This window comes from Poecilia formosa, unplaced genomic scaffold (genome assembly GCF_000485575.1).
Source record: "Poecilia formosa unplaced genomic scaffold, Poecilia_formosa-5.1.2 Scaffold4, whole genome shotgun sequence".
Classification (NCBI taxonomy): domain Eukaryota; kingdom Metazoa; phylum Chordata; class Actinopteri; order Cyprinodontiformes; family Poeciliidae; genus Poecilia; species Poecilia formosa.
The window spans coordinates 2,655,747-2,668,564 of NW_006799943.1; the positions used below are offsets into that span (position 1 = coordinate 2,655,747).

At 38.9% G+C, this 12,818-nt stretch overlaps 1 protein-coding gene across 1 annotated transcript; it reads right to left on the reverse strand.

The window, feature by feature from the left end:
• Positions 1-5,241: 5,241 nt before the first annotated feature.
• On the reverse strand, positions 5,242-12,237 carry cbx7b (chromobox homolog 7b). The gene is made up of 6 exons (XM_007559898.2): positions 11,867-12,237; positions 10,015-10,058; positions 8,363-8,428; positions 7,779-7,845; positions 7,150-7,549; positions 5,242-6,357 (listed from the first exon to the last, which is right to left on the reverse strand). The coding sequence occupies exons 1-6, from the start codon at positions 11,933-11,935 to the stop codon at positions 6,119-6,121; spliced, it is 885 nt and encodes a 294-aa protein (XP_007559960.1). The 5' UTR covers positions 11,936-12,237; the 3' UTR covers positions 5,242-6,118.
• Positions 12,238-12,818: the final 581 nt, after the last annotated feature.

Here is a 12,818-nt window from a genome sequence, read left to right on the forward strand (position 1 = left end):
TATATATATTATTAGTTTTCCCCTGAAGCACCCTGTCATGATTGTATTTTCCAGTCTGATTATTTTGTATTTTAGTTCTGTCGATGAATCGTAAAAGGAACACAAACATATCTTCCGTTACAGCGGTCTTCTTCATAACGGTGAACACAGCTTTGTACGTGACTGCAGCAAATTCCAGATATTTATTACTTTGAGCAGGTGGGAGGAAATCTATGTGTGTGTGTGTGTGTGTGTATGCGCATGCGCGCGCGAGTTTTATTTTGTAGGTGTGTGAGAGAGCGAATCAGGGGTTTCTATTACAGGTTTTTGTCAAACATTTACCGTGTTTTGGCAGATTTTGGCCACATGTACCTGACGGATTGCACCCACTTCTCAGCCTTTTTGTGAATATGCATCCCTCCGGTCCCTTCTTTGCCGATCCGCAACAAAATGTGGAGGAATAAAAAGGCATATTGCCGTTTTGTTCTTTTTTTTTTTCCTCAAAAAGGTTGTAAATATTTTCCAGCGCTGTTTTTATGTGACATATTAAAGATTGAGCAAGCTCCGCCTTCGCCCTCTACCTTAACGGTTTTCCTTTCAATTATTTTGCCTCTTTTGTTTCCCATTTGCAGCAGCAAGGTTTGATTTGTTAGTACTGTAAACATAGGAAATTGTGGAGTTTGATACAATTTTTTGTTTTTCTTTGTAAAGAAATGTCTAAAAAAGTGTACATATTTTTAAAAAAATCTGTGCAAATGACGTTTTTGCTCCTTTTCTTCCCCCCCTTCATGGAATATTTGCTGTGTCTGAAACAAAAAGACAGAAGTGCTCCTAAGCTACTGTACAGTATTAACCTTTTTTTCTTTTTTCTAAAGTGTACAGTATGGGTTGTTGTAGGTCACAAGCACCAATGCGCCTTTTTTTTAGTGTATTTTTTGACAAGGTTTTGGAGAGGTAGGGGCTATCGCACCCACGTTATTGTAGACAAAAAACAAACAAGAAAAAAACTTCCGCGGTAAACCTGCACAAAACGGAGCCAAAACAAGGGATCGATCTGAAAGACCGAACATTTGGTTGTTTAGCTTTTTCCGGAGAGGACTGAAGACACAATATTCACACTCTTACTATTTGTTTTTCTCTAAAAGTCGGGCTTGTTGGGTATGGGGAAGGAACACATCAAAACCAGGTTGCAATATATCTCGAGACTTATTTTATAAATAAGAAAAAAAACATGGATGAACTGTCTTTTATATATAGATATATTATTTAATTTTATTTTTTTGGAAATAAAACTTGAAGCTACAGGAGTTATTAGATAAAAAATGTTTTGTTTTCTATTAAAGGTGTTATGGTGATGCATAAAGACACTGCAGACAGTTATTGGATTTGCCCTGGAGAGGCTGTGGAGTTCATTCTACCATCCTTTTGATGAGATGTTTTATGTACATGAATAAAGTTGTATACATATTGAATCACTGTACAAACAGATGGCAACTGAACAAATTTTTGTCAATTTCTTTTCCTAAAGAGAGACTGGAAATAAGATATTTAAATTTGTTTAGTATTCAAATGGAATCGCTGACCACTCATTTTTTTTTCTCCTTTTCTTCCTCTTAACAATTTTGGTGCTTGCTGAGAGAAAGCAAAAATAACTGTTGCTCAATTTTTTTTAAGTTATTTTGGTGGTCTGATTGTTTTTTGCCAATAAATTAATTGTACAATAAAGTATGTTTGTACTATTGGGGAAAAAAATTGCTTTCTTCTTTGCCACAAATATCAAATCGGTTTGTCAGCTAGATAAGTAACAATTTATGTAGAAATCCGTAAAGGGCAAATATAGAAAAAACATGGTCTAAAATAGTTTCCCGTTTCTTTTACGATCTGACCATTTTGTTTCTTACAAAATGTTTCTTAAAAAAAGCTGAAGCAGTTTTGAATCCAGTAGAAAGTACAGAAATTGACATTTTTCAAATACATCAAATGTGTGAAAGTTAAAATTTTAAATTTCAACCTCAGACTCTTAGTTTGGAGTTGCCAATAAATTAATAAATTAACTCTGATAAATAACTTGTCAGTGGGTCTCATGACTGCATCTACCTATAACTTCTAGCTGGTTAATGTACTCGAAAGTGCATCAAAGAACATGCAGTGGATTTTTCCATTTTCGGTATTTCAGATCACCGATAGCTGCTCACTCACTCCACCTCGATAAAAGATGGCCGCCAAAGTCATAGTAAACATGTGCAACATTTATTTTCGTGTTACCCAACAAGCAGTTGAAACACGACAACACTTGATAGACTGGAGCAGGTAATGTGCGGATTCACATCACGGTACTTCTGCGCTCGGTGGTGGACAGATGCGGCGCAAGCGACAAGAGGCAACAGTAAGCCCTGTAGGGGGCGCTTGTTCTATCACAACAGTACAGTTTCTCTGGAAATGGAATCTGGTTATAACAAACTGTATAAAACAAACATGTGCAGTTATATGCAGGACCCATATGCAATAAATATACATTCAGGTCAATGTAGAAAAATGACTAGAAAAATGTATTTCTGCTTACGGTCCAAACAGGCGGTCTCCAGGCAACTGTTTCTGTCTTACATCAGTGGAGAGGAGAAAAATAAAACACTGGTAGTAATTAGTCATGTGGAGAGATAATATTCTTAAAAGCTCCACAGTTACATCAAAACAAACAGTGCAGCGGTAGGCACTTTCATTTTCACTGATAAACACTCCATCATCATCATCAGCAGCACGACATCATCTCAGATCCTGCGTTCACAGAGTCTGGCTAAAGCTACTTGGTCATTATATGTGCAGTGCCTCACAACCCTGGATCTCTTTAACACTTTGTCACATTACAGTCATAAACATCAGTGTATTTTAATAGTTTTTCATATAATAGACCAACACTAAGTAGTGTATAAGTAGATTGTTCTGGAACAAATCTTGAGAAGCTGAGTTCATGCTGAGATTTCCACATATGTATGACTCTGTGAACTCAAAGTGCCTTCTGAGTTTATTTATAGGTAGCAAAGTAAATGGGGCTGATTTCAAATGCACACAGTTCTGTAGGCCTGAAGCAATTCATCGGTAGTAATTGTCAACTAATTTATTAATCAATTTATTAGACTCAAACAGCGGCCAATTGCTGTAAGAACAACATATTCAGTGCAGTAATTAAGCTAAAAAATATATAACTTTTACATTTAAGATAAAAAAAACCCAACTTTTGTCTATAAATATGTTCTACACAGAACTCCAGTAGTATAGTCTTAGCTTTGCCTGATCCAAGTGTTTTGTAATACAATTTATTGAGCACATTTTAATTAATCATTTAATCCAAAAACTCGTCAACAAATCAGCTTTACACTGTATTGATATTAAGTGAAGCAGAAATGGCTGAGCTTTTCACTTTACTGTTAGAAACATTGTTTTGCTGCAGGTGCATCTATGCTACAAATGATCTAAAAGAATGCATTTTAAGCAATAAAATGTTTAATTTCTCATTTAGAAATGGAACTGAACTATTTGTTTATTTGCATCTTTTAATGCATATTTGATATTGTACAAAAAAAATCCTTAAGTGGTTTAAAAAAAAACCTTGTAGAATGTAGCGATGGTTTAGTCAGATTAATCGATTAATCATCAGAATAATCAGTTACTAAAATGGTAGTTATTTGCAATCCTACCATTCTGTCAGATAAAAACCTCAGTAGAATACGGTGGAGATCCTGGTTGTGACGTGACAAAGCGTGAAAAAACTCAAGGGGTGTGAATACTTTTGAACATTTTTTTTTTGGTGTTTAGAATAAAGGTCAGAATTGTTTCTGTTTGTGTTTTTTTATTATCTAAAACAGCAGATAAAACCAAATACATGAGCCTGGTAACGTTACACAATCGTTGTAATGTTGAGATTCTGAAACTCTGAAACTGTAATGAAAGTTTCTGGTCAAGCTCTGATGGACACACACCAGTGTGACTGTGTTTAACATTCTGTCATCTAGTTTCAGAGTTCGGTCCGTTTGTGCCTTCTGCTTTATGTTGTCATGACGTAAGCTGGGTGGTTGAGAGAAACTACGCTGTGTGTGTTTGAACTAGAGGAGAGAGGCATGCGGGCGGATCAAATCGTCTCTCAGTAGACTTTGAAACGCTACAAAACCAGATTAGGTAGTTTGGAGTATGTACAACATGTCTGAGTCCAGGATAACGCCTGGTTAGATTAGGGTAGAAGAGAGGAACCGGTGGCTGTGTTTACATGCACAGAGGACTCCTCTTCTTCACATGGACTCACCCAGATCCCTTCTAGTTTGTCATCAGAGCTCTGATTCATTCTGATATGTTAGAAAGTGCATTTCCTCGCCTTATGTCTAAAATGGCTGCATTTTATGCTAATATTTTGCTATGAATTACACAATTCCACATGAGAAAATATTCTTTCAAAATAAGTTGGATTGGGTATTAAATGTTCAATTAATCAAGTATGTTGATCATTATGTAAAGAAATACAAATATAGCACCTAGCTAGCTGTTAAAAAGTTAGCTAGGTGCTAGCTGATGAGTTTTCCTCCTCATCAGCTCTGCGTTAGCATCAGATAGCTAATGGGTCCTTGAGGTTGTTGTGGTGTTAAATTTGACACACTTTACTGTTAGGTACAGAATCTTAAACCATGGAGGGGGAAAGTAAAACGAACACAACTCTGGAGTTTGGTTACATTTAGACCCTGAGGGTTCTCAGTTCACAGGAGATACAAAAACATTGTTTTGGTTAAAATTCCCTCTTCTGACTACATCTTTCTCTGGTACAAGCCGATTCTTTCTCCATGTTCTAGGTAACTGCAACCAGCATGACAGTAACAGTTTGACCTGCTTTGATTAGTGGATGTGGGAGAACCCTCCCTGCGATGGACTGGTGACCTGTCCGGTGTGTACTTGATGTTGACAGCTGAGGAAAGGCATCAGCACCCCTCCTGACCCCGATAAGGGTGTAAAAAAATGGATGGATGGATGGATGGATGGATGGATGGATGGATGGATGGATGGATGGATGGATGGATGGATGGATGGATGGATGGATGGAGAACCTCCATGACAGAAAGAAAATGTCACAAGCTAAATGAAGCAACCCTTTTGGACACCAATGTTTTCTGGATTGAGCAAAAACAATAAAACTATTTCATCTGGTCAAGAAGTCTGTATGTTTTCATGAGTAAAGAGGTTTTATTGCTGGAAATTACTATCCACCAGCATAAACAGAAATGTGTTATTTAAAATGTTTTTTTTTTACGTGTGTTATGATTCACTGGAATGAAGAAAACCTTTAAGCCAATCACCAGCTGCAATCAGCTGTCTTTGCTTGTGTCATTTCCTTCCTGTCAGCTAGAAGAACTCCGATGTATTCCACTTAAAGTGACCAGATCAACCATACATTGCAAAAATATTCATACATTTTGAAGATTTCCAGCTTTTGGTCATGTTTAAACCATAACTCTTGTGCTTTATTACAATTTTACAAGAGAGACCAACACAGGGTGGAGCATAATTGTGAAGGGAAAAGTAAATCATGGTTTCAACACTCTTACTTGTTGAAATCTGGAAAGCGTTTTCTACCAGAACCTGCATCACATATTATGATGTGATGTTACGTTTCATAATAAATGAACTGACAAAATGAAAGTGCGGACACAGCATTTCTTTAAGTCTTGTGCTTTTCTGCTGCACACTGACGACAATGTTTGTAGAGTTTTCCTCTGAACACTTTCTAAAAACCCGCCAAATGTTCCGCGAAGCAGCTCAGACTTTAACAGCCCGCCCCAAGCTGCTTTTTCCAGCCCCAAAAAAGAAAACCCGTCTAATCTGGCAACACTGTTAGGGGTGTTGTAGTGAATTAAAAATGGATGCCACACTAAGATTTAGACTTTTAATTGTAAAAAATGTTGATAACCAGACCTGATTGTCTTTTGATTTTCTATGTCTACCCTGTGTGTTGGTCTGTCTCATTAAATCCAAATATTACACAGTGTCGTCTACAGTTGTGACATGACGAAAAGTGGCAAGTGCAAGGGGTGTGAATACTTTTGTAAGGCACTGCTGACTCTGTGCATATAAACCAAGCGGCTCCAGCAGCGTGTCAGAGTCAGTGCCTCCAGCAGCTCCGAGGGGCCCCATCACCAACCTGCTCCCACACCTCCAGGCCCCAGTCCTGGAAGAATCCTCTGGCTGCTCTGGACTCCCTGAAGGTCACTGTAAGGGCGTTGAGGGTGACGTCTGTGACCGTCACCTCTCCTGGGCACACCAGGGGTCGCCACAGTTTGTCTGACGTGTCTGCACCACCTGACCCCACTGCTGTGCTCCAGTTATCTAGGCCCCTGTGTCCTAAAGGAAAGGTCAAGGGTCAAACAGAAGATGAATGAAACTCGTATATTTGCATCATTTTTGGATAACATGTAGCATATGATAACAGAGAAAGCTATGCAACGTGAGGAAAACTGATAAAGGTTTTTATTTAAATGTGAATAGAAAAACGTGCCTTTAAAACAGCAGTATGTAATTTTTTTAAAATATATATTTTTAAATACTTGTTGAAACTGTCACTATGTCATGACTGAGAAAATCTGTGAAAAAAAATGGAGCTACTCTGCCTCCTTCCAGTGCTAACTAGAAACAACCAATCGGGAGGCGGGTCTTAGCGCTGTCAATCATCATCCATGCCGCCCGCTTCGCTGCAGCTAACAAAGCCTGTTAGGAATACTAAGGTTAGTCAGTAGGACGGTGGATAAAGTGTTTTGATGGATTGGTGAGATGTTTCTCCATCACTAGCACATTTAGCAGCGAGGTTGATTGACAGCGCTAAGCCCCTCCTTCTGGCTGTGATTGGTTGTTTTTGGTTGGGAGCGGTGAATTTCTTCAGACAGCAATAATAACTGTGAGGAGGAGGGGATCGTTCTTTTCACAGATTATCTGTCTCATATTACCCTAACAAAACATGCTGACAGTTTAAAAAAAAATTTAAATAAAAGTTACATCTTGCAGCTTTAATGAGCCTCTGGAGGATTGGTTCTATAATCAGCTCAGGATGACGCAAGGCGTTGGCCGTATGCCCAGAAAACAAGCCAAACTGGGACAAGACTGGTTGGATTAAACTCTCTGACCAAGTGACACACATACCGTTAAAAACACCTTCTCCCATCTTAGCCTCCTCTTTCTCCTTCTGGCTGTGATTGGTTGTTTTTGGTTGGGAAAGGTGTTCACTATCCTCTGCGCTGTTCTTCTCCTCTTCCTCCTCTTCTTCTTCCTCCTCCTCCTCCTCATCCTCATCTTCCTCCTCCTCCTCCCAGGCCTCTTGTGAGGGTCTCTGGAGGTTTAAGCTAAGTCGTCTGCTCTGCTTGCTCTTTCGATGCGTTGCTTGCCTTCGAGAAGGAACGCAGGCGTCTTCCTCATCCTCATCCTCATCCTCATCCTCCTCATCGTCAGGAACCAGGGAGCGCGTCAGAGAGAGACGCAGGCGAGGGGGAGGCTTGGCGGGAATCTTGTGAGCGCTGCGGAGATCCATGGTGTAAACGGTGTTCTGAAATGATAAAATGAGCTAGAAAAGGTTTGGCAACATCATAATGTGGGGAGGTTTTTCTATGAAAGCGGCACTGAAGCTGTAAAGCTGATGGAAACTTATAGAAAGGAGCAGGAGTGTCCAAAGTGCATCCCAGGGGCCATGTGTGGCCCCTGGACTGATTTCATGTGGAAAAAATCAAGCGTCTGGGAAAGTTTTTGGAGACTTCTAGATGTGCTGTTCACGTTACCTGCAGCAGGAGTCGTTTTGACTTGGACCCTTTCCTCCTGTGGCCAATGACTCTGTCTCTCTCTTCTCTGGGAAAATGAACAAAAAAAAGGAATGGGTTAGTTGAATTTAGATTCTCTGCATGTGGTTTTGCTGTTCATCCCTCGTGTTGCAAATAAATGTCAGTGAAGCTCCGCGCTAGCATGCCTGCATCCTAAGTGCACTAAGGAATGTTAACAAAGATCCTTCCTCCCAGCAGCTGTTAGCCTCCAGAACCATCACTGCTCCCAACAAAATCAAGAAGTATTTACATCCCTGCTGCTTTTTGAACAATTTTGCCCATTTCAAGCCACGTTTCACGTTTCTACTGTGTTCACACATATTTTTTTTCTGTTTTCATAAATTGTAAATAGACTGTTTAATGTGCATTATGTGCATTTTTTTAAAAATTGATCCTTATCAGCTGCACATTGTAAAGTATGCTATTTCTGAATTTCCCCACTGTGAACATTTCAGTGAGAGATTAGAAATGCTAAAAACCTACAACACCAGAGCAATGTCAGAGTGGCTCATGTTGTTTGTGTTCCGTTTGAAGGAGGGTCTCACTTGTCCTCGAACGCCTGCACCAGGCGCCGGTCCAGGATGTGCTCCTCAGGTTCCCAGGTGCTGTACCTGTGAGCCATTGCAAGAAAGAGATCTTTATTTTTACATAAACTCCATCTCTCTTTGTCTTTTTCATTTAGTTGGCAGATTAAGCGACTCAAACCTCATCAAAGCACATCCCATTAAAACGAAGACTGAAAAAAAAAAAAACTAAGCTAATCTGAGCTCCATCTTCTTGAGCCAAAGGAGAAGTTTTAACTGAAAGACAACTTAGTCAAAAAATGAAAAGGAGTTTGCTTCTTTAAAATCTTTTAAAATTCATGTAATTTATTTTCATTTTTCATACTGTATGAAGAAACCCCCCTCCCCCTGAAATCCAAACATGTTAAATCTTAAAACCCAACAGAATATGTTTGAATTTGATGTGTACTGCGTCGCAGTTTGAGAGAGCAGCTCATCTAAAGTTATTGTTTTGGAAATTCTTCACAGAAACCTCTGAATGCATGCATAATTGATTGGAGCGAACTTCCATGTCAGCTTAATGTTTGATCAGGCTGAGCTTCCAACCGCAAATGAAATGAACAGGGACAACAGAACATCTGGTGAGTTAGAACAGCAAAAAATTAAACTAGAAATATCAATTTATGCCATATTTTTAAATCGGTGAGGATGTAATTATTTTTATTCAGCATCTCTAGAGCAGGGGTGGCCAAGTCCAGTCCTCGAGAGCCACCATCCTGCAAGTTTTAGAAGTATCCTTACTCCAACAGACCGGGATCAGCTCTACAGAGGCCTGATAACGAGCCATTCATTTGATTCAGGTGTGTTGAAGCAGGGATGCATCTGAAACTTGCAGGATGGTGGCTCTTGAGGACTGGACTTGGCCACCCCTGCTCTAGAGCATCTCACATTTTTCACTATATTAAAATTTAACAAGCTGATATTAATTTTTTTTCTAGAGAAACTCCCCCCCCTACTCTTTAGTTGAAAAACTGTTGGAACCAGTGGAACATTTGTATCATTTGACAATTTTGAGGGGGGGGAGAGAAAATTCTGAAATGGCTGTCAAATTTCAACTTCAATTCAAGTCTGAATGAAGCTGTTGCAGAACAATTCATTGCAGGATACATTAAATTGAGCTAGATCATTTCCATTCTGATGATTAATATTTTTTTGAAGGTCAATTTTGTAAACAGAGACATCACGATCCATTTTATTTATGGTTTCTGTTGTGTGTTTTATTTATTGTTTTTGGTCACTGCGCTTTATTTTGGATATTTAAAATGTCTTCCAGTTCCAGTGTTAAGTTTTTTTTTTTTTTAACTAAATTAGAGTTTATTGGTCTTTGAGAAGGGGGATATGCATTATTATGCCATTATTGATATATTACTTGAAAATGGTATCAAAGCAACAATGTTATTGTCTATTGGAATAACCACTGGGAACAAACTCAGTATTTACACCCTGCTGTTATTTGCAATGTTCTTTTAAATCTTCTGCAAATCGTCTATTGCTGTTTTCTATGCACATCTTTTTCAAGATCCTATATCCTACATCGTTGTGTTACTTTATTGCACATGTTGTGCACGTGATTAGATTTTTGTCATAAAACAAAGGCTCTCTTTAGATGAAATATTCCATGCCTACATACTCACTTTGGAGGCCATCCTTTCCACTTCAGCAGGTACTCCACATTACCCTGTGGAGAAAAGGTTCCAGACCAGCATCAAAGGAGCAGAAAATAACACAGCTCTTAGAGCTGCGTTGCTTTTATAATTCTTCGGTAACTCTGCATCATTGCTTTGCAGTTCATGAAACATATTGCAGACTGAGTGAAAGGTGCCAGCAAGCTTTGTGAAATATAGTTGGTTTACTTCTGATCAAAATATTCCACCCAACCTTCACTTTTAACATCCTTCCTGTGGCAACTTGAAATATCTTATTTATCTTCTGTTGGATCCACATCGAGTTATTGAGATGACGCTTTCATCACATGATGTGTAATATAATAACATTAATATACCAACCGAAGCACTCAGAGTTCGTCATTTCTTGGTGAAGTCATCCTCGGCTCTTAAAAATATTCTCAGTGGATGAAGTCACCATTTTCCCAAACTTCATCTAGATCCCATGAGGACATGAAGGTGCATTATAATCAGGAGTAGATATATTTGATCTGATAAATCCATCTTAATATTTAACTTCAAACTAAATAAAAAATTGAGTATATAAAAACATGTTTATATTGTAAACTCATGGCATATCACATGATATTGAGAACATCAGTAAATAAGTTTAATATAGCTCTTACTCATCAAGCTTCATTCTGAAACTCTATTGTGTTTGTTGTTTGGTTACTGTATGAAATCACCATGAACATCAGCGGTTCTATATTTAAACAGAGTGTGAATGACGTCTGTAAATCGAAACACAAGACCGTTAGCTCTTGTGAACTCCTAAAATTTACAACCATCTAAACATATTTATACAAAAGCATAAATTAACTGCTAATAAATCTTAATCAAATGTTTTTTTTCTCACTAGTTTTTCAGATTTGCCTTAAACTAGCTAGACTTGCTAAAATGACCATTCAATTATAGTCACAATTTCAGTTCTGTAAATGTGACGTTTGAAGTCTCTGACATTTCTTACAAAAACTCCCCAAAACATGAATTATAATTCAGAAAATAAATGGTAGAGGAATCAGGTTTTGGTGGAAGAGTGACAACACGGATTTTATTGCATTATTACCTTAATGTGGCGCCAGCAGCTCCAGCTTAACCTTGATGTGGCCAGAAATGCCCAAAGACTTGCATTGAAACTGCATTATTTTGATCTCAGTCATTGTAAGTGAAGCCAGAGAAAACTCTGCGCATGTAGCATTTAGGATCTCTTTACACAGACTTTAAACCGTTGTAATTGTATGACAGATCATTTTTCCAACTTTAAAACAGTAACATTTTAATGGGGTGGAGTAAAATTTTGTTTAAAGTCCAGAGTTAATCATAATAAACAGATAAAACATTTTTTTAATTTTGCTCAATTTAAATCTGTGCTCACATTTTAGCTTACCTCTATAACCAGTTCAATGCAAAAAATAAAGCAGAAATGACAGAGTCTCTCAGGTTCCTCTTTTGTGCTCCAGAACCCTTAAGTTCTAGATACGCACCTGTTAATGTCAACAACATGGCACGAGACCTACTCAGCAGGCAGACAGGCCCATAATAACAGTTTGCCTGAATGTTTCCTCGTAGGGCTTAATGAGTCAAACAGCTTACGCCACAAGATACTGCGCAGTTACAACTGTTAAATTCAGGGGACACCTGACCCCCTTAAAAAGCCTCTTAATTAGCTAACCAGGTTAAAAGACAACTGTGCTACTAATCTCTCAGGCATTAATTAGCATCCTCCCTCCCAAAACAAACACATGACACCGCAACGCACGCTGACATTACCCCGCTGCTCATCACGTCATTAATAATTTACGTCCCACTTTTGAACCCTTACCTTTCGAAGTCTTTTCTTCAGAATTGATTCCACGGCAAACACTTGCTCTCCAATTGCAGAGAGCTCCATCGCTTGTGCGCACCAATCCTCCGTGGGGATTTAACTGTCAAACTAACGTCCTTCTCCCTCACAAACTAAGCTAACGGTAAACTGCTACTGAGGGCGCGTGCCTCGGCTCCGTCCTCCCCTCTTCTCTGTCGCCGCTTCGGTTTGCTCCCACTTTCAGAGGCCGGTTTATCTGGAGCGACCTCCTCAGCACGCGTCCAGTGACTTTACAAAATCTGCGACACATCTGCACACCGCTTCGCGCGCGCTCGTGCCATGAAAGCGCGTTCCCCGTGAAGGATGAGTCGGCGCGCGCCACTGGCTGCCTCATCATCCTTGTTATTTACTGGATACCAAACGGTGGTAGTACTCTCATCCTTTAGCTCCCTTAAAGCAGCAGAGCATCAACATGCTAACATTTATCAATGGGAATATAGCCACTTGTAAAAGTATTCACATCCATTGAACATTTTTCACGCCATTCAACAACCACAAACTCAAAAAAAGAAAAAAAAGCAGTGGATCCATACATCTCTGCAATTTTCTATCCTTTTAAAAGCACCACACATCCTAGTAGGTGAAATAAATGTACAAATTTGCCCTTTATTACCAATTTTAACACAATGACACGTGAAATGCCAAATATGAGGATTTTATTTATTTTTTTTATGAAAAAATAAAGTACACTGATAATCAGGATTCCTCCGAGGGGGAAGGACTTAATGGATTGTCATGGCAATAAAGCAAAGGCATATGAATGCAAATGTGCAACACATCGCTGTGTCCGTGTTCAGTTAATAAAAATATCTGACAGTTCAACGCGGTTTCTCATGGATGCAATGTGACATCACAGGATTATAGACAGGCCTAGAACATGAGGATGTTGCTTCAAATTTGAAATAAAATA